Source organism: Colletotrichum destructivum, chromosome 3, assembly GCF_034447905.1.
Source record: "Colletotrichum destructivum chromosome 3, complete sequence".
NCBI classification, from domain to species: Eukaryota; Fungi; Ascomycota; class Sordariomycetes; order Glomerellales; family Glomerellaceae; genus Colletotrichum; species Colletotrichum destructivum.
The window spans coordinates 1,023,999-1,049,747 of record NC_085898.1 but is presented as its reverse complement, the minus strand read 5'-3'; the positions used below and the strand labels follow the sequence as shown (position 1 = coordinate 1,049,747).

Below are 25,749 nucleotides of genomic sequence, written 5' to 3'. Positions count from 1 at the left end.
CAGTTTTTTTGTGTAGGGGATGACGAAATTGAAAAGGGGTTTCACCAAGAACAATGCTTCCGGATCAAGGAGTGGCTTCGCGGACCCTCGGGAGAAGTATGTTCGTAGAGATACGACCTTTAATTGTTGATTATTCTCGCCCAACAGTGGTCATCAGTGCTTGACTGGTTACAACAGAAGGTCATTTTGAAAGTGCTGTACACTGCTTACGATGTGGCAAGAGCGTTCGCTGTGATGTCCACGGTGATTGTCTTGGCATCTGTCTGGACAACAAAACCTTCATAATTACTGACCGTGAGTACTTGAATATCACAAAAACGCAAAAAACATACAACACCAGGTATTCGCTGGTCGTCACCGACCCAACTACTAATCCGGCCCTCACTGGCTTATCTATGGGAGAGCGGACGGGATCCCGAGTTCTCCAGTGGGTATGGTCGTATGTGCTAGAGCGAAGGGCAACAGCAGTTCATAAACCCATTCAATTTCGGCTTGGTAAAAAGCGAATGGAAGCATACAGCCACTCCATGATGCCCTGCCAAGATGAAGAACCACATGACATCGACGGCGATCCTGCGAGACTCTTGATCCACTATGTCTCCCGTCGCTTCCCGCAGTATCGTCTCTTGTGGACCTCTCGCCATTTCGGGCTCCTCTGCTGTGATTTCCTCGACGAGACGCCTCAACATCCAGTCTCTCCACCAGTATCACTATCCGAAAATGCCATCAAGGCGCTGCAGTTTTACAATTTTCAGTTCAAAAACGGGACGTGCTTCTCTGACGTTGCTGTTTACCTCAACTTGGAAGCGAAGGCCTGCTTGATCCATACGCTAATGCAACCAGCTGACGCGGATGATTCAGCAACTGTAGAGGCATTAGCATGCTTTGTGATATCAGTGAGTCTTTAAGATTACCGGTTTGGGTAAGCTTTCCGGAAAATAAAACTCTGGAAGAGGGTTAGCCCAGAGTCCAGCCCTTTGAGATGCGGCACGACACTAAGAATCTCGGTTGCGGGAAAATATCAAACGTCACTCCTTGTCCATAACCGCTGTTGAACATAACTCAACTCGAAAGCGGTTTTTATGGAGAGTTTTCATGAAACATCTCTGATGTTCTTACTGTAAGGGCTTTGCGAAGAGAAATGGCTGTTACCTGCTGGAAGAACATCACTGGGTGAAGGGATCCATCGGTTTACCCTCGAAAGGTGCTTCAAATTGAACACTGAGCAAAAGTGAGGTAATCTCTGATCTATACACAGACATGGAATGGTGACATAGTTGACTGACTGAAGGTATATATCCTATGCTTTGTCTCGAGCCATTTTGCCATGCTGCAACTGACTCATGTGCGGAAAGAAGAACGCTATACTCCAATACCAATAGGTGGGTTATTGATCTATGATACAAACTTCAAAAAGAGAGACACGATAAACTTGTTCCAAACATGTAAAGTAGTTTCAAACATGAGGTATCATGTAGCTAACTGTCAAGAAATAAAAGACCACCTCGTCCTTATTTTAAGCCAACCCATTGCGATATCATTAAGTCCGACTCGTCTCATGCAGCACTCTCTAAGAGTAAGAGATGAACAGTCCATTCTCGGCATCGTCCTGCATGAACACCCGTCCGTCCTGTCCGCTGTTGAGGTTGACTGCCAACTCCACGACAATCCTCTCCTCACACTTGACACTTGGGCCGGCGTGCGTGGCGGGCGCAGAGAAGTCGGGCTGGTCCCAGAAAGTGAAGTCCATGCCTGAAGAGAACTCGCTGCCCTCTTGGAATGGCGCGATGGTCGTGGGGTTGATCAGGACATCGCTGCCTTTCGTCCACGTTGGAAAGCCCTCGGTCTTGAGCTGGCGCGAGGAGACGAGGCCGCTACCATCGACGCGGAAGATGCGGGTTTCGACCGGACCCTGGCGCCAACCGAGCGAGCAAGTCTTGGCTGTCGCTGGAATGCCGGTGAATACGACGACCTGGCGGGTGATGTTGGTGTGGAGGTCGAGATGCGGGACGTTGTCCGTGGGGTGATTGGGTTGAGAGTCCGACTGGTAGACGTTGAAGTGCTGGGGATGGGCGATCACACCCGGGGTCACAGTTTGAGGGCATTCCCGAGGTGTGTGGGGCAGGGACGCAGCAAGAGAAATGATGCTGGCCAGGGCAACGAAGAGCTTGGAAGACATTTTGTAGTGGTGGGTGGTTAACCGAGAAAATGTACTAGGCAAATTGAGGGAAGATGAGATGCGATGGAAATCTGGAGTTTGTAGGCGGCGGTCTGGATGTTGAACGATGAGATGGCGATGGTTACTGGTGTGAAATTGATCTGGGAATCACTCTGGCTTTATATCATTTCCCCGGCAATATAAATTGTTAGAGTCGTTCACGATAGCCTCAAAATTGCTATCCTCAGCGGGGCTGGAGTTGGAGATAGGCATCCGACCAAGTGTTACGACAGGGCTCAGCTCCGGCGCCAGGCCTAGCTCGAACGGCTTTTGGCAGCACAGGGCCTGAACAGCCCCAATCCTTACGAGTCCGCCAAGGTGTCGGCAGCAACGGACTCAAAGCCGAGCTTTCACCCAAATAAGCATAGTTATAGGTTTCCGTCAATGCTGTTTGACTTCGCCCCACAGAAGCTCCAGATGAACCGAAGAAGGATCCGACGACCTGCAGCTGATCCTGGACCTGCACGTGTTGGACATGAAGCCTAATGTGAGTGCAAGACTTGTGCACGGGTGGAAAATGCCATGAGGACCAGGGTCTAAATTTAGTCGTCAGCATTGGCGGGGGAAGAAGGATTTACAGGCTGGCTTGGTGGGAGGCTGAGGCTTACACAGTTCCGCCTAGAGTGGATGCGGTCTCGGCTCAAGTCCGATTGAATTGCATCGTGTCCGAGATCCGTAGGAAGAATAGTCTTTTATAATCTCTGTATGAATGTGATGTTATTCCAATGACGGTGTTTTCTCCAGCGTGACTGTGTTCATTCATGTAAGCCATCAATTTACCTATTCCCTAGGTATTTGTGGTATCTGCATGTTTAGATGGGCAAGATGAGTAGAAGTCGATGTAACTTTGACAACGTTCTCTGTCTTGGTCATCCGCCCGAAGCGTCTGGAGCGGTGCCTGTAAATTCACGAGGAATTCCTCGCCAATCAATTGGCCGTATCGGCTCAGCTAGAAACGTTGACGAATAAGACACAGCCGATAAAATGCATGATATGCAACAGAAAGGAGTCAATAAATACGCCTTCGTCATCGCAAATGCGATTGATTCCTCTTTTCGTCCTCACCTGTACTCGAAACTGGAATTTGAGCTCAATCAATGGCCTCAACGCTGCCGCCTGCTCAATTGGAGCATGTTCTCCAACAACTCGTTAACAATCTAGCCGACTTGCACAAAGTCTTATCTGATCAGCGAAAGCCTTGTCACACTGAGAATGAGCAAGTGACTGCCCAAAATTCTCCGGAGCCTGGAGGCGATGCGGAAGGACTAAAAACACCACCACCACTCGAGACTGCAACAACGATCTGCGCAGCATCAACAGCCGAACCAAACCGCACTGACGAAGACGCTCCTGTGGTACACCTAACGGGCGCAATATCAGACGTTGCCGAGGATGCTGTAGTGTCTGAACCGCTGCAGTCCGATGCTTTCGTCCCCTTGCCAAGAAATCTTAATGAGTGGATCGTCAGTCCTCTTCCCAACGGCATCCGCCTGAAGGTGTTCCAAGCCAGTGGTACAAAATGGCTCCAGGACCATCCTTTGTTTGGCTTGATGACGTTGAAACTAGACTTGAACAAAGCCGGCGCTTCAAGGTCCATTCTTGAGGGATATACAGAAGACCCCATCCACATGGGCTTCTGGACACAGTACTTTGAGTCAGTATACGCAAACTACACGTGCTTCGTCAGAACCAGGTTTCAGTTGGTCGATATTCCAGCCCTTGAGGGGGGAAAGATGCGCGCGCACTCTACGTGTGCGTCAGTTCTAGGATTCGCAGCTTCTGTCAGACCAACTTCAAAACCATCCACCACGGGAGTCGCCAGCTTTTTCTCCCAGATGTGGGGCCATCAAGTTCCGGAGGCGTGTGCTACTCCGTAAATCCAAGTGGGAGACACTTGTCCTTGAGCCCAATTGTTTGTTTAACACCCTCATAGTAAGCCACAACGGACTTTCCTTGGACTAACCGTACTGCAGGATCGTCGTGAAACATCTCTGGGAAAAGTCTGGTACGTTGAGATATTTTGCTTTCTTCATTCACATTGTCACAATGGCGCAGTAGTAATAATTGTCGACGGAACAGGATGGTGAAGTCACGGGTCCTCGGGAGATCGACACTAAGCATACCCGTATTGGCCGCTCTATCAAGTTGGCTTTCACCTGCAAGCTCCGAACAAATCATTCAGATCATTTCGTCCTACATCCTTCCTCGCCACATTGCAATGCACCAACGGTCGCTTTATTCAATATTTCCACGGCCGTCCACTCCAGCAGACTCAGCTCCCGAGTCTACGAGATTCGTCTTCAACATTAGCTATTGGGTTCCGATGATACATTTCCCGGACATAGAAGATCCACAATCACACGAAGAAGGCCTATTGATATGCAGGGAGCTCGGTAGTGTTTTTGGGCCGCAACATCTCGCAGACGCTTCTGACACCGATTCGACTCAACAGCAATTTGGACAAGTCGGACCAACCGCTTTAGCAGCAGGTACCATAGGAGGGTTAGGGTATACCGTGACAGATCTTCTCTTTTTACTCTTGAGGCGGATCAATTTTGTCCTGTTGGCAAAATATTCACCGTTACAGCGCACGCAAAACACGGTCAAGGAGAAGTGGAAAGATCTCATGTCGGAGGGACGGAGATCTACAGTCCTTGAAAGAAGATCAACGGTGGTGACGACTTTGAATGAGATCTCACCGCACTCGAAATACACCATTGTCATATTATCCGATGACAAAGTGGAACAGAAGTCTTCTTCGGAAGCACTCAACCAGCTACTGATCAGATGCGATGAAATAGAAGAACCCGCAAGACCCTCTGGAATCAGCCACCATTTACTCTTGGTTAGTACAACAATGAGTACCTGGGAGCAACGCTGGCACGAGATACTGGATGTCATTGAGGTTGAAACTTCGATACAGGTGAGTTCATTATTTTCTCACGAGAATTTTACGTTGATTTGAATTCGACTTGGCAATTGCCCAGTTTCTTCTTGCACCATACCTCAAAATATCTTAAACATTAAATACTAATACTAATGTCCTTGCAGATGCATGAAATCCAGAACACCCAACGATTGGATGAACTGATGTTCGATCGGTCATTCAGGCTTTCCAAGAAATACTTTTCACTGCTTCAGTTTCTCAAACTTGCTTCCAAGTCCGTGGAAGAACCTACGTTTAATTTCGAAGCAAGTCACCGGCACTTTCTCGAAATAGTGACCTCTGCCGCTCAACACGTACACGACGAAGAATGGAACGGTGTGAAAGACAGGTGGAACCATGTCGCTACATCAGTCGGTGTAGCGACGAGAAGGATTCAAGATCGCATTGAGCATCTAATAGAAGAAGTCAAGACACATCAAGAAAGTGTAAGCAATGTGCTTTTGGAGCTGTGGTATTGACATCTTTAACAGCCCTTGCTGATACTCCTCTAGATGTTCAACGCAACATCTTTGCGAGAGACGAACAACGGCATGGCGCTGAATAGATCTGTTTACGTGCTCACTGCCGTTACGATTTTGTATGCTCCAGTCGGATTCATGGCGGTACGTGTTGAAAATCTGTAAGCGACGGTTTGTTTACAGCAAGACACTAAATTCATTAAGACGTTTTGGGCACTTCCATTTCTGAATAGCCCTGCCGAAGAGGGTCACACAAAGGTTCTTCATGGATTTTGGACAAGTTTCATTACAATCCCTATCCTGACCTACTTCGTTTCTGTGTATGCATCTCTCTTCTTCGGATCTTCGCGATTCCGCAAGACTGAAAGCCAGAATTTCAAAATGCGCTGGGCGTATTACTCTGAGTTACGTGGGTATGTCCGAGACATCCTCTCACATTGCACAGGATCTATTCGATTTTCGGTACGAGGGATTTATCGGCAGAGGCCAGCGGCCATGTTTGGCCCAGCTCCAGCTCGGACTTATGACATCACGGGGACAAGAGAAGATGGAATCGAGACGCAGCTAGGTTCCGAAGGTGTCTGAATTGGAGGTTCTATAATATCGTGTGATATCTCTCGCTTCGTGACTTTTTGCGGATAGAGCTTGGGACACTATCAGAATAGAACGCGTGCCTCGTATGTTCGGTCAGCGTACTTATGGTTGCCCTTCCTAGAGGCTGTCCATAGAACATCTCACAAGAAGATTGCGCGTTTCCATGTCGAGAATGCCATGAACATCATGTACTCATTTGGTCTCGGCATTGATTGCATAACCAAATAAGGTTTAGTTTCCCTGTTCGAATGTTCAAGTTCTCTCAGGCATGAAACAGCTACTTACTCTGACGCTGCTGTCAAGACGCTTGGCTCACACTCCTTCAAATGGGTGACGAGGGCAAGACCATAAACAAGTCATAAGCCTCTTAGAAAGGCAACAGATTGCGACTAAGTCATGCCACCTCAGATACAGTTGAAAAGGTTTACTGTTATATAAATCGATTTGCTCCTTCCAGACCGCGGCTGGATATCCCGATACGAAACGCCCCTAAGTCCCCAAGCCCCAAACGAATACAAACGCCGGCGTACTATTTGCGAGCGGGAATCTTTTGCCCATCGTCCTATATCCAAGTTGAGATTTCAACGAACCCTGCTCCAAGAACGAATTAGGGGTCGTTGAACCGGGGGACCGGCTGGTTCGGATGCTTGTCCTTGATGTGCTATCGACAAGAGTAAAACGTTAGCAATCAGGCCTCTCTGTCTCTCTTTTTCTTCCTCCTTCTTCTCTTCTTCTTTTTCAAGTTGCAAAACATCATCATAGACATAGCGCTGGGGAGGGTAGCGACTTACCCGGGTGCGTGTCCGCTTGGCCTGGTAGAATTTCCCGCAGCCAGGAAAAGAGCAGTAATACCTAGGGCGACCATCGACTCCGCTATCGCCGCCGCCTCCACCGCCTCCACCGCCGCCGCCGCCGGAGCTGCTAGGCCCTGGTACGGGGCTGTTGCCGTTGCCGTTGCCATTGCCGTTGCCGCTGCCGCCATTTCCTCCATTTCCGCCATTATTGTCATCCTCTGGTTCATCAATGTTACCATCGCTGTCATTGTTTTCACCGTCATTGCCATTGCCGTCGTCGTCGTCGTCGTCGTTGTTGTTGTCGTTGCCATCATCGATGTTGACGTTGATATTGCCCTGGTCGTCTTCATCTTCATCTTCATTGTTGTTGCCTTCACCGCCGTCGACATCCATCGCGTCCTCCTCGTCCTTTCTCATCTTCGCCCCCCATGCCTGCGCGAACTCGTTGTTCAGCTCGGCGAGGGCGCCGAGCGTCGCGACCTCGAACTGGATCCAGGGGACCGAGGCTTCGTTGGAGAGAATGCAGAGGTCGTCGCGGATCTTCTGCTCGAGAGACCTGGTGTCGGGGTTGGACGGGCCGGATGAGGAGCCAGAGGGAGAGCCAGACGAGGACATCGTTGATTTTTTTGGTCTGCTGCTGCTGCCGTGAGCCGTGATGACCTGTTATATAAGCAGTTACGCGGTGAAGAAGAATACGAGCTGCTAATGTACTGATAAGATTCGTTGCTATAAAATAAAAGATGTGCTGTCGGGATGTCGTCGTGTTGTTGTTGCTATTAAGGGCGGGCGTTCTGATGACGAGATGAAGTTAAGGGACTGAGTCGACTGGGCCGGTCATATAGTTTTCCTTCAGTTCGCTCTGAACGATGATCTCTTTCGAAATCCTCCAGATAACTCAAAGGCCAAGGTATACATCCAAAAATCAAAGTCATGAACAACACCTGGAGTTCACAATGGTCATTGTGACCCGGAGCACATGGCGTCTCGAGAGGGCTGGGAAAGAACAATCCGCAGTAGAACAAAGACGAGATGGAAACAGCAAAGACACATTGTGAGTTGGTAGAAGGAACACATATTCAAGGTCTGTGTCTTTGATAAAATCAAAGCAGAGCACCCTCGAGCAAGTCGTCAACAAGAAAGGGGACAGCCCTCCTCGAACCGTCACGGCGGAACCTTGGCTAGACTTGAAGAGAAAGAAAGAAGATATCGCCTCGCTGCTTTTCTTTCTCAACTTTCGAACCATGATGAGAGAATGATATTATATGTCGTGTCAATGCCGCCCCAAGCCACATAACACGGATGAATTGTGGAGCTTTCAAGTTCTCGTGTACACTTTTCACTTCGATCTCAGTGTCAGACAAATCGAATGATATCCCTCAGTACTGTTTTGACATACTCGATTGCTCCGGATGAGTCATTCTGCACAAAAAGCTATTATCAGGGCCGCAATCAGCTGGTACAATTTATTTTTGTAGTTAAAATCCGTGCAAGCTGCTGGAGGAGGCAAGCTGCTGGAGGAGGCAAGCCGCTACCTCCTTCATTCACCCAAGGATCTCTGACTAGTTCAACATCAACACAAAGCGGTTGGAGTTTCCAATGACTGTCACTGATAGTCCCACGGATCGTCACCCCAGTCATCTCCCGAATAGTCGACCACAGGCTTTTTAGCCCATTTGTCTTGTAGACCAGGCCCTTTAGTGGCCGGGGCGACATCAGGAGCATGTTTTGACTGTGCTTTCGAGAAGAGCGGCGCTACAACAAGCTCTTCATTCACTGGAAGTGTACCCTCGTTGTGTCTCTGCACTGGGGGTGGTGGCCGTTGAGGGGTCTGCGCTGGGTTGACGGCCGCGCTTGACGGACCCTGCTGCTGCGTCGGGGGAGCGTGGACATGTCTCTCAACAGTCACCAGTTGTGGTTTCAGTATTGGTTGTGCCTGTGCTTCTGATACATCCATAGTAGATACAGACGCAGAATCTGACTGGTTATCAACCGACTGCCCGACTGGCAGCAATGTCCCGACTGATGGAACATTCGTCGGCTGCTCTTCCACTTGCTCGCGGATGGCCTGCTGTTGCTGAGCTGCAAACGGTGGTTCGGGGTACGATACTGTAGTCAAAGATAGCGTTTCCTGGGCCAGTGGAACTTGGCCGTTGTTCAAAGGGGGATGCGGATTGCCGTTGACTTGGCTTTGTGCCACACTCTGATTGCCCACCGGCATCGAGAGATTTGGCGGAATGAAAGACATCTGGTCAAAATTAGGGGTTGTTTTTGTATTGGCAACAGTTGTTGGACTTGGCGGCTTGTTGGCGACTTGAATTGAGAGACGGGGATCGGCACGACTGTTAAGGGCGAACGACTGTGGCGGCGGAGGGGCAATATCTGGTGAGTTCTGTGCTTTTTGCAACTGATGCGGAGGGGGCGGCTTCTGAAGAACCGACTGCTTGTTGCCCTTCATGAGCTTGGAAAGCCAGCCCCCCTTTTCTTTATCCTTTGCGGCGTGCTGCATGACTGGCGGCGTCGATCCTGGGCGCCTGACACTTTGCAGCGGCGCGCCGTTCGCGTTTATTGGCGAGTATGGCTGGAATGGGTTGCCTGCAACTGGAGAGTAGCCAGGATGCGGCGGTAAACCAACCGGGCTCATCGGCTGCGAAAGTTTCGAGAAGTATGGTTGTGCAGTCGGCGGCTGCTGGGAAGCCTGGTTCATCATCTCTTCTACAAGGTAACCTCGGGCGGATTCGGCAGACGAGGGGTAAGCAGATGCAGACGACAGGTTCAAACTAGAGCCCTGAGAGGACCGGCGGGCATCTCGAGAACTTCGAGGAAACGAGGCAGTCGCAGCTGTATCCATAGGGTTCTCCGTGTGTTCTTTGATAGATTGTAAGTGATGGCCTGGGGATCTGATAGGGGTCGAGGGACTCATGGGGCCACGTGTATTTTGCGACGGCGGTATCACAGTCGGACGTGATGGGCGCAATGACAGAGGCCTGACTGCTGGAGAGTCGGTTTTAGTTGGATATGGTGGTTGCGGGTCGAGGGGGGATTTCGCGACCGGCGGCAACCCAAGGGACTTTCCTGTCTGCGTGGGTGGGGGATGCGCTGATTGCGGCCTTGGAATGTTCTGCGCAACCTCTGTGATATCATCAACGTGACCTGACCACTGTTGGCCCTGGTCTTGATCAGACACTTCATATGATCCGAGTGATGCTGATTGTGAACTGGGCTGGGCCCCAGGCCCACCCAAACTGTCGGAGGGCAAGGAGTGGCGGCGACTGGATGCTGGCGAGCTCGAGGTACTGGAAAGCTGCTGGCTGGACGCTTGCTGGAAATCGGTGGTCGACACGGGGATTGGATGTTTTTGCGGAACTGTGGGAAGGTAAGGACCCTGGCTTGCCTGTTGCCTCAAATTTTCTACCAAGGTCGTTGGAGATGGACCAGAGAAGGATGCGGGTCTCGAGCCTGCAGGACGTGTGGGAACATGTTGGCCAGCAGGGCCTGGTGTGTCGTTTGATGACGAGGAATCGACATTGCTCCCACGGAAAAAGCCAGACGACGAGCGTCTTCCACCGCTCTCTAGAGGCGAAGGTGTTTGTAAAGGCATGGAAGACTGGCTTCCCGTTGGCGGGCCAAGGGACGAGACTTCGCTGGAGGCATACGATTGTTGACGTGCCATTTCACCGCCCGGCGGCGAACGCGGGATGGACGGCTGCATGGCCCTAGTTTGGCTGGAGGAGCCTCGCTGTTGACGAACGTCGCTTTGCGCCCTGGGGCGCTGCATGAAATCGGGCAAAGGCGGTGCGGATCTAGCTGACGTCCTATCCTGATGCGATGAAGGCTGGGGCTGGACCGTCGAAGGCTTCTGTATAGGCGTCGTTTCGACTCGGTGAGCCTGGGGCCGAGATCCTAGAGACCACTCGGGGCCACGGGCTGAAGAAAGAGATTGTGGAATACTGCCAGGCGGAGGCAACGCTGAGAATTGGGTTGTCTGGGGAGATTGAGGCTTTTGTTGATGCACGCGCCCCGGCTGAAAGGCCGTATAGTGCACTGCATTCTCTACAACTCGGGCGGAAGGGGGCTTAGAAGTAGGCTGCGCCGGAAGAGAGGGGCCCGGAGCAGCATGTCTGGAAGTGCTTAGATCTAGACAAGGGGCCGGTGGCGGAAGCGCGGATTGCTGAGGTCGACCTTGCGGTTGTCCTCTTGCCGGCTTCAACACGGACGGGACATGTTGCAAGACGCCCTGCGATCCCGGCTCCCCGTATGGAACAACGGGCATGGCAGTATTTGGGCCTTGGGCACCGTCTCGGAGCATCGACGGCAGTACCGAATTCGCAGTGTAAGGATCCGAGGGCTGGCCAGGGTTGATCGGAACTTTCGGCGGCACTTGAGGAGGCTGCAGGACGGATGGCATGCTTGTTTGATCGATCGTGGAACGGGCCCCCATCATCAACGACATTTCTCTTGATAGAGAGTTGCTATAGTTTCGGTGCTTGAAGTCGGGGGCTTCTCTGCCCATTTCGGCCGCGGTTACGCTGCTTGTTACCCCAGGGACGTAAGGCTGATACTTGCTTTGGCGTGCCGTTGAATTCGAAGGCTTCCGCTTGATCGCGAAAGGCACGTCTTGGCCGCTCGGCGGGGTGCTCCGCCTCTGTTGAGGAGCTACTGGTTGAGGGGGCGGATTGTCAGGTCGGCGGTCGTCTCCGGTAGCCTCAGAGCTTCGCGCCGATGAGCCTTGCGGCGCGCGAGTCGGCGACGATGTTTGAGGCCTCGAGCCAGTCCCAAAGGTTGCTCCGTACAGAGCTTTGTCGCTCATAGTTGTCTGATGAAGCAGGTCGTGAGTCGATTGCGTTGGCGGCTTGAGGTCCGAGGGACTCGTCCGTTCAGGCAATTCAGCAATGCCAAATTCGGCGACCCGCGTCTCTATAGGGGCCAGTACGGCATTGTCTGCCATTTCTACGGGATCAGGATGGGTCTCAATGTGAGCTGGGGCCGTATGCTCTGTTGCCATTTCGGCCATGATCCCTACGGGGTCCCACGGCGGCGGCTGGAACACAGACGAGGGCTCGGATCCCTGGCGAGGCTTTTCGACAGAGTCTAACAGGGGAACATCAGAAGAAGCCGCAACGGTATCGATGGCCACGGGGTGGCCTTGAGCGTTGGTGAAGATGGGTGATTCGGCGGGAGGGAGCGCCGCTACGGGCTCCTGCACGACGGTTGGATCTTGCGCCGCCGGCACGCTGTTGATAACGGAAGGGGTGTTGGCCTCGCTCTGGAGAGGCGACACACCCGACCTCTCGCTAGTCGCGTCGAGTAATGAATTGTTCTTCGCGTTGCTTTCGGGGCCGTCACCTCTGTTTGCTCGCTTGGGAGATCCGTCCCGGTAGTCTTCGTCTGCCTCGGGGCTGACGTCGATGTAGGCACCGGGGCCCAGATACATGAAGTTTTCTGGCTGGAAGAAGAAGTCATCCTCGTTGTCGTCCTTGCCTAAAGGCCCTCCGAAGCCACTTCGATTCATGCCAAAGTCGTTCAGGGGCCCGCCGGTGGCGCGCATCTTGGATACTGGGTCAACTTCGAGGGTGGTGCGTCTCTTAAGCTGTTGCTGACTTTCCAGCTTCTCTTCGGGGGCGAGCTCGGGGGCCGGAGCGAAGTTGTCTACGAAGTCGGGAAACTCGTCGCCCTCTTTTGGGAAGTGGAACTGAACGTGGCCATTGGGCTTGTAGCGGTAGAACCAGCGGGCGCCATCATAGTCCCATTCCCAGCCGGGAGGGAGGCCCGACATGGTGATGATTCAACAGTGACTGGTAGACTGGGGAGTTGCTTGGTGGTGTGTGATGTGCGATGTGACTGCGAGGCTCGTCAAGAACTGAACTGTCGCTCCAGGATGTCGCAAGCCGGCAAGTCTCGGTCAGAAATGATGGTCCTCGGAGCTTCGACTCAGGTGGTATCGTGGCACAGCAGCTGTCGCGCGGGGTGAGAAGAACGTCGGTTCAAGGTGCAAGTCTCAGGACGTGGTGGTGAGTACGCGGTGTCATATTCGCGTCCGAGGATCCTCGTAGCAGCAACAGGAGCAGCAACGGTCATGTCGCGAGGAGGAAGTGGAAGAGAAGGAGAAGAGAAGGGGGCCGGTGGAGGAAAATGTGGCGTTGGGCGTTTTTCTGCGACATGACTCCAATACTCCAATAGCGCAGGGCAGTCGATGGATGGATGCTAAGGGCGGAAACGGATGGGTTGCCAGTTGGACAGGGCGGAACGGCTAGACTGGATCGAGAGAAGCAGTGCGGCTGAGCTGAGTTGCATGCCGTGATGCAGATGGGTTTGGGAGGAGGAGGATGAATAAGACGAGAATCCAAGTCCCCAGCCAATCAGCCAATCAATCGCCACACGGGGAGCAATGGGGCGCGTCCTGCTCCACTACCCAATGCGGGTTGGGCTTTATTTTTAGGGGTCTTGGGGCGTCTTGGGGGCTCGTGGGTGGCATTCCTCGGCTGCTTCAGTGACGACCGTGCGATGAAGACGGCCGGATCCCGGGCGTTTGCCCCACTTCAGCTTGGTTGAGCGACTCTTACTGGACACTGGAGGCTGCTGCTACTGCTGCTGCTATCGCTGACCCGACTCTGCATCTTCAGTTTTCCACAACGGACTTGGATGACCTTTGGATATCAAGTCGTCTAGTCCTCAGGTAAGGTACGGGACGGGACGGATACCTTACCCTATGAAGTTCGTCATGGCGGAGCAGGCTAAACGGTAGGTAGCTGATTCATCATCCTATAACACTTGCATGCCGTGTGCTCTAAGCTCTTCTGATAGGCTGATTGAGTCACCAAACATCTTAAACCCTGTTTAAAGATCCGATGACACCTGCAATCACCACCTTTTGTACACTAAAAAAAGGACGAACCCGCCCTGCGCCAGGGCCAACCCCTGCTGAGGGCCATCCGGGAATAGCATCATCCCACTCCACGCCTGTCAACCACGCCGGTCAATCTGATGAGAAGAGGGACTTTCTGCCCCCCTCCCCTCCCCTCACATGCCACAAGAGCATCGTGGCAGGCTCCCCAAGTCACTCATTGACCAGACCCAGAGCAGCAGGAGGGGATGGAAACAATGATTAGGACAGAATAGGAAGCTATTCAACGTTACAGTATCCACAGTTGCCGTGTCCTCGATACTATGCTCCGTTTACCAACTGACACCCTGGGACAGGACGGAAAGATCGATGCAGCTCGGCCTCGCTCACGCCGCTTCCCGTTGCGATTCATGACAAATGATGCACATCGAGGCCTCGTCCTTCCGAGTACGTGCGACGTGATGCAGAACAACCGTGGCTTCCCGAATGTATTGTCGTCTAATACATCATACAACCCGCTTTGTCCGTCCCGAGACACCTCATCATCCGAGGAAAGAAAGAATACAAACCTCAAACTTTCTCCCGGCGAGGGATTAAAGCATGAATAACAGCCACAGCCTTCGCCTGCCTTTCCCTGGACCTGCGATGGATGCAGTAGCAGTCACTTGCCACTGCATTTGGAGTCCTCTTTCCAACCCCGTCACCCGTTCCCAGACACGAAAGACATGTCATGGCAGTGACCTAGCATCATCAGACATGACCCCCCTGGTAAGAGAAGCAGTTTCAAACGAGCTGCCTCCTTTCCTTTCCCGTCGTTGACGTCTCTCTGTAGCATCGCTGCCCTCTCCTGGGCTTTTAAGTTTTCTCTCGTCAGTTCCCATCCTTTGCCCTCCAACTCATCAACAACAACTCTTCATCACCGCACTTTTGGACCTCTCCTCATCACCTCGTTCTTCTAGTTCTCCCTGGATTTTTTTTTTTGGTTCTCGTCATTCGTTCTTCACTACCTTGGAACCTACCTCCACTCCCGACATCTCACCAAGATGACCATTTCCCGCGCCCTCAAGGCCTTAACCGCCATGACTTCCCTGAACCTGCAGAAGCACGCTCACTTCAATCCGAGCCAGAACTTGGTTCTGGCTGACTGCGGCATTGGTTCCAACCCAGAAAACCAGACTTGGTCTACCTCCCGCCAGATGAACTGGTACCAGGGTGCTATCTGGTCAACTCCCGCTGAGACCGATCCTGCCCCTCCCGACCTGATGGTTCAGATGCCATACGGCGACGGAACATATCCCTGGAACTTCCATGGTGCCTCCGCCACCTTTTCCAACGGCGAGACCTGGTCCGCCTGGATTGAAGATGGCACCCTGGAGCTCTTGCGTGCCGGAAAGGCCATGAGCACGAAGGACGGCGGTACCACTCTCTGGTGCTACACTTACCGAGGACACCCTGTCGGTTTGAGCGTCTCTGGCAACTCGACCTGCACCTCGGCCTTTGTCTGCAACCATCTCGAGACTGGCCCTACTCCATGGGCCCGAATTCCCGGCGCAGGTGCTCCCGCAGACAACGGCACCGTCATCACCGATGGTCCAAGCAACTCATCCGTCACCGGCGACACCTTGGCTGTCCAGATCGAGGTCAGCCCCCGTCCCGCTGTCTGGTATGGCACCATCAACCACTTCCTGAGCAGCATCCTTTTTACTATCGATGGCGTTTGCAGTCCCAACCCCTTTTCTAACCGTCTCAACTCGACTGTCACGGCCCGCTGCCAAGGAACCAACGATACACCCCTCAATTTCTTGCCTGTGCTCTTCAACGTCCTCAAAAACCTTGGATCGCTCCCCGGTCCCAATGGCTACTTCGTCCATAACCACGGACCGGCCCCCTTTGCCAACGATACCTCGGACGATACCCTCACTCTTCCCACCACCTTCAACCTTACCGCCTACGACATGGTGACAGGAGAGCTCAAAGGCTTCATTGGCTACGAAATGAAGTGGTCGGAGCCAGGCATGGGCATCCATTGCAGCGAGTGCAACACCACCCAGTTCGACACAGACTACAACACGGCCGTTGCTTCGGCTTTCGATGTGCTGTATCCCACTTATTCCCAGATTGTCATTGAGAGCAAGTGTACATTTGACACTCTTTGTTGGTGATGGATTTTCAGACTCAGATGATTTGAAGGAGGGTAAAGGGGCCTCGGATGGTATGTTTTGGTTGTGTATTGGTAATGCGGATGGTTTCCGGGGTGTGCTTGGCCTTTATTGATTACCTATGGAATATATAACCTTCCAGTCTGGCATGTTTACCAGGCCGAATCGAAGTTCTGTGTTTGGCATGATGCCTCAAAAGCCTGGTCCCGTGTTCACTGGATATTTTTCTCTCAACTGCCTTGTTCAATGTCTAATCACCCCAATCCGGTCTGGTTTTGCAGATTGCCAGTTTGACTCGCCCTTTCCCCCGGATTCCAATGAATCCTTGACATGATGGCCAATCCAAAAAAAGACACCCCGACTTCGAGATTAAAAACCCTAGGCATAGTATGGACCCAGCGTGCTGATTCCTAAAGTCCACTTTGTGTTCGATAACAAGCCGATGCCGACCGAGGGAGCAGGTCGTGTCAAGTTAACATAACCTTTTGTCTATTCAAGTTCTACCCAAGACGCTCAACCGTACGTCTCGGACGACCAGCTAACAAACGTCGCGCATCAGTTGCCGTACTCGTTCTCCTGGCCCCCCTCGAGCCGTCTTCCGCTCTTGCGTTTGCTTGGCGTGCGGAAGTGTTTGCTGCCATGCTGGTCACTTCGATGTTATGTTCAAAGGCCCTGCTATGATAATACGCAACGCCGCTCTCCCGCATCTGAGGATCAGACATTGTATGACTAGAGGATAGCCGGGGTGTTTTTGAGCCTGCCCAACGGCTGCTGATTGGGAAACCCGGTGTTTAGTGCTTCAGCCCATACACGGGCGGGAGGGTCATGAAGCCGACGGGGTATGACCCCAAGAGCCATACGCCGACGAGGCGGCCCCATTTGTTGTCCAGGTGGAGTTGGTTGATCAGTAGCGCGCCGATGATCTAGTCAAGTCAGCATCATGGGAGGCCATTGTGTTTTACAAGCAGGCGACCTACCGTCATCGGCTGGTCGCCTCATTTGAGTTCATTGACCTAACAAGCGATGAATACATGCTGTCAAAGTTGGTAATCAGACAAAAGACAAACAAAGTGTGTTTAGATGCGCGCCGCAAAACGTTGGGCATCGAGGGGCTTTTGCTTATGCCAGAGACGCCGGAGGCAGAGCCGGTCGAGGGCAAGGCCACGCCGAGACTACAGAGGTCGGTGTGATGTTGTGGCTTGCGAGCCTAATTATCGCATTCAGCGGCCAAGACCGGAGTTTCTGGTAGTGGACTGGGAGCGTAGGAAATCGGCCCCGCCCGGTCTTGGTGACCGCGATGCTCCCGGGCCAAGCTTCTGTCACAGACTGCAATCGAAAGGAGTGAATTTTGAATCGAGATCTCTATTGGGTATTTTACCCCGATTTCAGTCTAAGGAACGATTCGCTCTGAAAGCCTTCCCGGACTTCTTTCAATCGTACACACAAAGCCGATGCCAATTTCTCCGACTTGAACTCCGTCGACACCCGCAGGCCTCGGAGGTCCTAGACAGAACCCCCCGAGCATCCATTGCTGAGTGATCATGCACAACCCAATCTGACATCTCCTCTTCTCATGCTTTTTCTCCTCCGACATCTCTTTCGCTTCGCTCAACAATTCGATTACAAATATCGCATTATGAAAGAGTGTGTATGTGTCCCAAATCTTGGTGACAATCTGGGAAAATGGGTGATCTGCAGAAAGAGTGCAGACCAAAGAGGGACGCCAGGCTAGACGATATCGCCGGTCTTCGTCCTACTGGAGCTCCGAGGGCGTCCGAAGAACCTACGACGCTGCGAGCCAGACTCGTGAGACTGCCTCGAAGCGGCGGCGCCAGAAGTAGAGCTCTGAGGGCGCTCAAGGTCGGATCGCTCGCGGATGCTCTGTAGGCGCGAGACGTGGGGCTGGTGAACTTCTCTACGAGCCTCGAAGACGTCTTGGAAATCGCTCCAGTTGTCGTCGATAAAAGGCACCACACCGGTGCGCGAATCGGCGCGGGACCGAGTAACAACAGCCGGGCCAACAGAGGTAGAGTGGGCGAGTGAGTGGTGCGACTGAGTATCGCCCGCTGTAGCAGGCGTCGAGGGCTCGTTGCCACTGGGACCGGGCTTGGACGAGTCGTACGAAGGGGGAGCGCCGCCAGCCCAGTAGAAGGGGGTGTCGCGGGAGCCACCGGGTTGCACCTGCCAAGGGCCCTGGAGACCGACGCTACGGACTTCGGCCATGAGCTGCGCGGCGAATTTGTTGTGCCTTTGAAGACGGAGCAGCTCGTTTTGGAAGTTGGACTTGTGGAAAAAGATTAAGTTCATGGTGAAGGACTGGACCTCGTTGAGCGTCTTGACCTCGCTAATGATGCGGGGTTGGTAGTCGCGCTTGTTTTCCAGGCAGAAGTTGAGCATGCGGGACTTGAGCTCGTCGATGAGCTCCGGGTCGGTTCCGAAACCAAGCTTGAGCTCGATGGGGTCGGCGAGGCCTGCAGAACGACGCTGGTTCAAAATGAAAAGGGTGTTGAGAACGCTGTTGGGTGCCTGGACAATGTGACCCTCCATCTTCTTGAATTCGGTGTAAAGCAGGGATATCTCGGTAACGTAGTAGTCATCGCCAGTTCCCAGTGTACCAGTGTTGCCGTATACCGTGACACGGTCACCAACGTCGAAGGGGTGCTTGACGAAGACGAAGATGATGGACTGCAGGAACTCCTGGGCAGTGGCCTGAAGCATCCACGCGAGACCGAGAAAGCTGGAACCGGCAGAGGCAAGACCGGCGGCGGCAGAGCCCGAAATAATGGAGATAAAGACGATGATGGCGATGATGACAATGATGAAGAGGAACACCTTGTCGAGCTTCTTAATGACGGAGTCGAGATCCTTGAGCGAGGCAGCGATGGCCTTGCGCTCTAGATGAATTTCATTGCAGGTTCCCTCCATCTCTTGCATGGAGATGTCGCCATTGAGATCCTTGTCGAAAATGCTGAAGGCGTGCTCTGCTTCTTCAGCCGTCTTGAAAGCAACCTGCATATCCTCGAGGAAGATGGTCTCCTGGCCTTCTTTGGCCAAGCTGCGGAAGATGAGACGAGCCAGAGAGTGGGCCGAGGCAGTATTGCGTAACATCTCGTAGGTGATCTTGCGGGCGTGGTTGAAAGCGACCTTTCGTCCTATGAAATCGTTTCCAACGCGAGCCGCCACGCCGCCGGCCTTGTTGAAGACGGAACGGACATTCTTGCCCATGACACCCATGGGAGTGCGGGCACCCGATCTGTTGCCGTTCTCCGTCGTGAGCCAGATGGAGTCCTCGCGGTTAATGCGCATCTTGGAGTGCTCGTACAGGTGTACGAGGTGGTCGATATCGCTCTTGTTGGTCTCGATTCGCTGGACGTAGGTGCGCTGATGGAAAGAAGTCGCGATCCACTGAATGCAGATCTTCTCGACCCAGTTGAGGGCTGCCAGGACGAAGAACGCGATGATGACCTTTTGGACAACATCGATCCACTGAACGTGAGGCAAATCATCTTCGTCCTCGTTAAAGTTGTCCGGCAGGACGCGGTGACCGTTGAGAATGGGAGAGTATGAGCAGAGGACGGCGAGCATCCACATGAAGAGGGCAGTGTGCAGCTCAAGGCCCTGGCCAATGTCCTTCCACTTCTTGTGGTTGCTAGAACCCATGACTATGGCGATGCCGCCAAAGATAAGCGGCATGAAGCTTGTGATCATGCGGGAGCCCCAAAGCGAACACCAAACAACCTCGAGCCAAATGCCGAACCAGGTGAGGTACACACCGTTGGCGCCGCCGACGGCTGAGCTCTCAGGAACGACGGCAAAATGACCGAGAAGGACGGGAATGAGCAGAAGGGCGGCGCCGGGAATCATGTAGACGGAATAACGGAAGACACGAGGGAATTTTCTCAGCCACTTCCAGAGGGCGAAGGCAAAGGCGCCGGCTTTCTTTTCGGGGGGCGGCTTCACGGCCTCGACAGCCGTGGGGTTGGTCGCGAAGACGTCCTCGGGCTCGGGCTCTCGGGTCCTACCCTGACGGGAGCGCTGTTGCGATAACTCATGTTCCTGGTTGGAAACGAAGCGTTCAGCGCGCAGAAGTTCGAGGTCGTCGTTCAGACGCGAGGCCTGTTCGCGGGAGTCTTGGGGAGATATGGGGCCGGGGCCATGTGCGTCGGTCGGGAGGGGGAGAAGGTTATCGGTATTGAGGCGGGTCATCTTCTCCTGCTGAGGCGGCACGGAGCTGGGATCCGTTGCCGTCTGGAGGCTATCATCTGTATGAGAAGAGCGCTTCTCATTTTCGTCCGAATTGGAGCGGTCACGATTCGTTGGAGTCGTCATGCTGGGCTGGGTGAAAGAGCCACGCTGGGCTAACGGGTGGGATGTGATGTATTATGAGTGTGAGTGGGCGACAATAGAATGCGGACAGGAAAGTTCGATGATTATGCTGCGGCGAGTGTGAACGGTGATTTGTAAGATGCTTCCAATTGATATTGGCTCGTCCGTAAAGATGACGAAAGGGTGGGAAAGGGCCGACTTGGACAAACAGCAATGCCCAAATGAGGCGAATGACGGCTTGTGTTGATGGCCGAGTGCGATTGAGCGCGGTCGGTTCGTTTGATGCACGCCGCTGTATTTCTTGGTGAAGGCCAAGTTCAACGAGGCGACGCCGGGAACAAGCGGCGAATAAAGGAATGATCCAAGTGCTTTGAGTACTTGTCGTAGTTGTCGTCTCGCTGGATTACAACTCAGCCGCCGACGTGGTGTAGGGCTGGCAAGTTGATAAAGAGAGAGAGAGGGAGTCTTCTTCAGTCAAGAAGAGACCAAGTGCCCGTTGTGTTGCGTATTGGGAAGCTGCTCAGCGCTGGTGCCTTCCCTCTTGTTTCTTTACTTCTGTTTTATCCCCGTGGGTGAGGTGTAGCGGCAGGAGCTACTGGGGAAAGAGAGCAGAAGGGCTGGGGAAAGTGCTTCTTTTGGGCAAGACGAGGGGGGGGGGAGAGTGAGGAGGGAGACGTGGGTGAAATATCTCTTGGATGCAACAACACCAAGACAAGTGGAAAGTCAAAGGTATTTCTGCGCATGCGGATACGCTTCACTACCCTGACAGGTGCAGCAGGGACCAGGCAGGGAACCGCGACCGAATAGGCAATGGATACAGAGTACAGAGTACTCGGAACAAGTACCTACAGGTATTCCCCTGTGTGTGGATGGATCGATATGTGGATGAGTGTGTACGGATATACCTGTGTGTTTGTCCCTCCGGGTCCAGGTTCAGAGATCGGATGATGGTGATAGATGGATGGGAAAGCGAGAGGACAAGCAGCAACATAGTCAGGGAAAGGAGCAGCCAGAGGGGGGAGGAGAAGCTACTGGCGTCCAGATGCTTCGCCGATGCGTGGATGCTCCCCCTCCCCCTGGTACTGTCGGTCATTTAAAGAAACAGGGACTCCTGCGAGGGAAAAAACTGGATCTTGATCCCGGTCGCGGTTGTTTGAGCTCAATGAATCAACGGGGACCCAAGACCCCCAAGCGACCGCAGAGAGCAAACCAAGAACCGGCGACGGGCGACATGTGCTGCTCCAGAAGGCCCAGCACGGCCGGCCGGTCGACGGAGAACTTACAGTGGTTGACTGTGTTGTGTTATTGTGTTATGCTGCGGCGCCACGTCGGTGCCCAGAAATAAAACTGGGGATGCGAAATGCTGATCGGGCCCAGGGGGCGTCTTGCTCGTCATGAACATTTACGAAAAAGATTGGGTCCCCATATTTCTAAGCTGGAGTCACAGTCGTGGTGGTATCCTTTTTAGGGAAGACTGGATGGAGTAGTACTCTGGACGAAGTACGAAGTACTGCACTGATACACTGACACCGTATTCACTACTACCTACCTAACCTACCTACCTACCTACCTAGGTACGTCAAGTGGGTGAGCGAGTGAGTGAAGAAATCAGTGAGTTGAGTTGATGAGGGAACTGAGTAATTAGGGGACCATCCGATCAAGTCGAATTTTTGAGCTTGGACGGCCGTGGGCGGGATGCGGTCCGTGGTTTATTTTGACAGAAAAGAGCCTCTGCATCTCCGGCCAAGGAAACTGGGTTGGACGATGCTCGCATCCCCCGTCCGGCCAGCATGTTGCCCTCACATACATAGAATCTCCCTCTGTGCTGCGCCGTGCCCGTGCCCGGCGTCACTACCGTCCTCCCAACCCGCTGCCACGATCCACGGATGGTGGGTGACCCTCAGGGTGGGAGGGGAGACCCTGAATAACCCGACCATCAGGTTAATTGCACAGAAGCTCCTCGGTGGGCGATAAGGCCATGGCTGCTTCTTCGCTGCAACATTGCAATTAACCCAAGGCCCCGTTTCCACTGACTGCTGGCTGTTGGCTGCTGGTTGAGACTTTGCCAGTCTGCTCTTCTGCAGCACGGTATATTGCCTTGCCGTGCATTGCATTTTGCAGTGCAGTGTCACCCAGACACCACGACATCGAACCGCATGGTGTCTATCGCCTTGCTCCCTCCTCAGCAGTTCTAAGCCGAAAGACGGCTAGCGTCCCGCGAGCATCCACCTTCGGGGCGGACAACCTGCTAGCCTCCAAAAGCTGCACTCTCAGACTCCCATCATCGTCATATTCTCCATCGGCCTTCATCATCGCCGCATATGCGCTCTGAGGCGACGGACGCGAATGCAAATCCGATTCCCCCTCATCCGGGACACGGAACGAACACTTAGTCGAGTCGGGAACCAAAGTGCACACTAGTCCGTGAATCAAACAACGGAGTCAGAGTGTCAGCGAACCCCCCACACTCCTCGAGATCGCCTGTCATCGCGATCCTCTCCCGCCCCCTGTGGGAGCGCAACTGTAGCTACACACCGTCTGAGTGGGTGGTGTGGCGCCCTGCGAGACTGTGAGGCTCTCTCTCTGTTGCGTTGCACTGAACCGTCTCTCGCCCGTTCCGCGAACAGACGATCGCGGGTCATGCCCTGCCTATCCCACGCTGCCGCTCGAATCGCTGTGGCGGACAAGGGGACGGCGTGAAAAAAGGGCTGATGGGTTGGTACACCATCCATCGCGCACATGGCCGCCACCTCCCATGTCCCATACAAGTGTTGCGTTGCAAGCCACCCTCAACAGAAATAGCGTGTACTGCATTGGCGGTGGTGGTGAAGGTGGTGATATGCCCCCATAGGCTGCACCAGTTTACGGTGACAGTGGAAAGGGCCGAAGGGGCTAAACACCGGCGGTCGCCAACACCAGTGAGTGACGACAAGTCTGCACCCCCGAGGAGACGGAGATATCTGGCGTCAGACGGGCCAGACGGCGAGTCACAGGAGCCCGAGACGCGGAAGCAGAACTTGCACCGGGGGGACTATCACACTAGCTGGGCCACAACTGGCTGGTTCCGATACGAGCACCACCGCAAATCCATTCCATGAGCGGAACGAGTCGCAGAAGCGGTGTGTCTTGGCAGCGGTACAGCAAATCTGCAATTTGGCATTCGAAGCCTGTGTGCCTGCCCTGCCTGTCTGTCTGTCGCGGCTAACCTGTCGCTTGATGGCTGCGTAATCAGCGTCAATGGATGATGGATGCCCTTCACCGGCCCATCAAATGGAACTGACTGCCTTGACGTTTCTGTATCACCTGTAGGCAGTAACGTCAAACCGACACGTGAATATGTCACATTCTCTGTCGATTCCTTCTTTCTCTAGGTACACTTTTGCTACTTTCACAGGTACGATCTTCGGGCGCTCCTTCCTCTTTCTCGAACCCTTCTCGGTCGGCAAGCAAGCAGGAAGGTGCAACTTGAAAACCCACTCCACAAGCCCCCCACTCTTGGCTTGGTCGTGGACCCACCCGGCCGCGTCTGACGTCATTCAGCTTCCAGCCAAAGTTCCGCATTCGCCATTCCACGACAGTAAAACCGGTCCCTCGCCCGTTTTTCCTCCCCCTGCCAAGACATCCAGGACCCGGCTTGAGCCCCTTCCCAAACCCTCAGCTCGGCCCACCGTCCACCGAACCTGGACCTCACTGTTTCCAACCTCCGATGCCGTCACTGTCCGACGTCCCTGCTTTTGGCGCGCCCTCGACAGTGTCGACAGGCTGCGGCGTCTTACAGACACGGAGCCCGTTTGGTTACCCACGAATTCCACCAAAAAACTCTGAGGATAATGGAAATTGGCTTTTCTGCTCTCGTCCCCAGATCCGCTGGGTCTGGACCTCTGGACTCCGCGGGGCCACGGGCGAGAGCTTTGGGTGCGTCCAGTCATGTCGTTCCAAAGATTAACTGGTTCCTGATTCATCACTCGCAATCCGGAGGATCTGAGGAGCCTTGGTCTCGCAACGCAAATCTGCCATGTGCGTGTTTGTTGTCCTCGTTGCACGCTCACGCTACTAGAGCCGTTTCAACCAGAATCATGTATTCTACCAGTAACACTACCAACCCAACAGGGCGCCTTCTAGCGCCCACGGAATCCCGACCCTCCTGAAATTCTGTCTTCTCGCGCGTCTCTAGCTGCCGTAGCGCAGGAAAGGTCTCCGAGACACCCCCTAATGATCACCACGTCACCCGCGTGCGGCTTGCCGTCTTGGGCCTCCCGCTCGTCCGCCGCCCCTGAAGACGTTTGCCACCACCGCCGCCATCGTCCATGCCATTGGTAGCGACTGGAACATATCCTGTCGCCGCAACAATCTTAGATGCAGGTACAGACAAAGTACTGTACCGCGCTCGCCTTTCCCGCTGACTACAGGACTTGGTTGCATCCAACAGAGTTTTCTTCTTCTGCCGAATTCCTAAAATAGCCTCTGAGAGCCGCTGTTCCTGGCTTTTTGGGCAACCTTAACATCGGAGACTTAAGTTCATTCGTTAAGTGAGCAAATCGCAGTTCATCGCAACCCAAGTGTGGCAATGCACCTCTTCCGAGGCATGCATCAACAAACAATACAAGAACCTTACCTGGATCATTCCACGTCGTTCGAAACACTCGATTGCCGTTAGACCATTGAGAAACATCGAGAGACTGCAGAACCACCTAAAACCCAAAGAAATGGCGTCATGGCTCCAAAACCGGACCGACCCCCAACAACACAGACATTGCCATCCCCAAATTATCGCAGCTTACAGCCGCGGTCAAGCTTTCCAATCCCGACTTTGCCTGCGCACATCACCCGAATAATCAACCTTCCCCAAGAAGTCGTGATCGGCATCCGTCTGGGTTGGAGCCGACATAGGGAAACATGCGTCAGTTACCGCCACATATCTGCCTGCTCTCTTTCGCCGCCAGCTCTGCAGGATTTGACCTGTCGTTTAGTCCTCGTGTCAGGTCGATTAAGATTGAGAACACCAGACCGCCCCTTTGCCCAGCTAATTAATTGCCAGACACTCTATCCGTAGACGAATGACAACCAACGCTGACCTGATCTGACGGCGTCCCCTGGCCTTGCCCTGCGCTTTCCCTCAATGCCTCGCGTCTCTCCCGCTCCCCGGGTACCATCAGCCGCCCGCCTAGCGCGAGCAACAAGGGGACATCCGCCCGTCGGGCCCAATCTCGCTGAAGCGGAACGAGAGGACGCCGCCAGCGACGCGACGTTTCTTCACATGCAAGGCTCCTGCACCATGAAGCCAGTGCGGAGATAACGGGAATGAATGAATGAAAGGGGGCTTGCAAGTGCGGCCCAATGAAGAGAGTTTCCTTATCTACTTTACAGCACAGAGCACTCTGTCGTCTTCGACAAGAACCGCCACGAATCATG

At 53.5% G+C, this 25,749-nt stretch overlaps 6 protein-coding genes across 6 annotated transcripts; 2 read left to right on the top strand and 4 right to left on the bottom strand.

Moving 5' to 3' along the window:
* Window positions 1-1,570: 1,570 nt before the first annotated feature.
* On the bottom strand, window positions 1,571-2,179 carry CDEST_04405 (uncharacterized protein; the record flags this gene model as incomplete). The annotated part of the gene is made up of 1 exon (XM_062920564.1): window positions 1,571-2,179. One exon carries the CDS (start codon window positions 2,177-2,179, stop codon window positions 1,571-1,573), a length of 609 nt encoding a protein of 202 aa, XP_062776615.1.
* Window positions 2,180-3,315: 1,136 nt separating this feature from the next.
* Window positions 3,316-6,208, top strand: CDEST_04404 (uncharacterized protein; the record flags this gene model as incomplete). The annotated part of the gene is made up of 5 exons (XM_062920563.1): window positions 3,316-4,091; window positions 4,274-5,141; window positions 5,270-5,590; window positions 5,657-5,767; window positions 5,807-6,208. The coding sequence occupies 5 exons, from the start codon at window positions 3,316-3,318 to the stop codon at window positions 6,206-6,208; spliced, it is 2,478 nt and encodes an 825-aa protein (XP_062776614.1).
* A 616-nt stretch (window positions 6,209-6,824) lies between these two features.
* On the bottom strand, window positions 6,825-7,626 carry CDEST_04403 (Putative Zinc finger C2H2-type; the record flags this gene model as incomplete). Its single annotated transcript, XM_062920562.1, has 2 exons — window positions 6,825-6,878; window positions 7,009-7,626. 2 exons carry the CDS (start codon window positions 7,624-7,626, stop codon window positions 6,825-6,827), a joined length of 672 nt encoding a protein of 223 aa, XP_062776613.1.
* Window positions 7,627-8,452: 826 nt separating this feature from the next.
* Window positions 8,453-13,311, bottom strand: CDEST_04402 (uncharacterized protein). The gene has a single exon (XM_062920561.1). The coding sequence runs from the start codon at window positions 12,782-12,784 to the stop codon at window positions 8,615-8,617; it is 4,170 nt and encodes a 1,389-aa protein (XP_062776612.1). The 5' UTR covers window positions 12,785-13,311; the 3' UTR covers window positions 8,453-8,614.
* Window positions 13,312-13,854: 543 nt separating this feature from the next.
* CDEST_04401 (uncharacterized protein) lies at window positions 13,855-16,192 on the top strand. The gene has a single exon (XM_062920560.1). The coding sequence runs from the start codon at window positions 14,896-14,898 to the stop codon at window positions 16,012-16,014; it is 1,119 nt and encodes a 372-aa protein (XP_062776611.1). The 5' UTR covers window positions 13,855-14,895; the 3' UTR covers window positions 16,015-16,192.
* A 1,214-nt stretch (window positions 16,193-17,406) lies between these two features.
* CDEST_04400 (Putative EF-hand domain, mechanosensitive ion channel MscS, LSM domain superfamily) lies at window positions 17,407-21,382 on the bottom strand. Its single transcript, XM_062920559.1, has one exon. The coding sequence runs from the start codon at window positions 20,338-20,340 to the stop codon at window positions 17,740-17,742; it is 2,601 nt and encodes an 866-aa protein (XP_062776610.1). The 5' UTR covers window positions 20,341-21,382; the 3' UTR covers window positions 17,407-17,739.
* Window positions 21,383-25,749: the final 4,367 nt, after the last annotated feature.

What these genes read in the sequence shown, in the direction of transcription:
- CDEST_04402 (XM_062920561.1), bottom strand. Translation starts at nt 12,784, where the DNA reads ATGTCGGGCCTCCCTCCCGGCTGGGAATGGGACTATGATGGCGCCCGC.
- CDEST_04401 (XM_062920560.1), top strand. Translation starts at nt 14,896, where the DNA reads ATGACCATTTCCCGCGCCCTCAAGGCCTTAACCGCCATGACTTCCCTG.
- CDEST_04400 (XM_062920559.1), bottom strand. Translation starts at nt 20,340, where the DNA reads ATGACGACTCCAACGAATCGTGACCGCTCCAATTCGGACGAAAATGAG.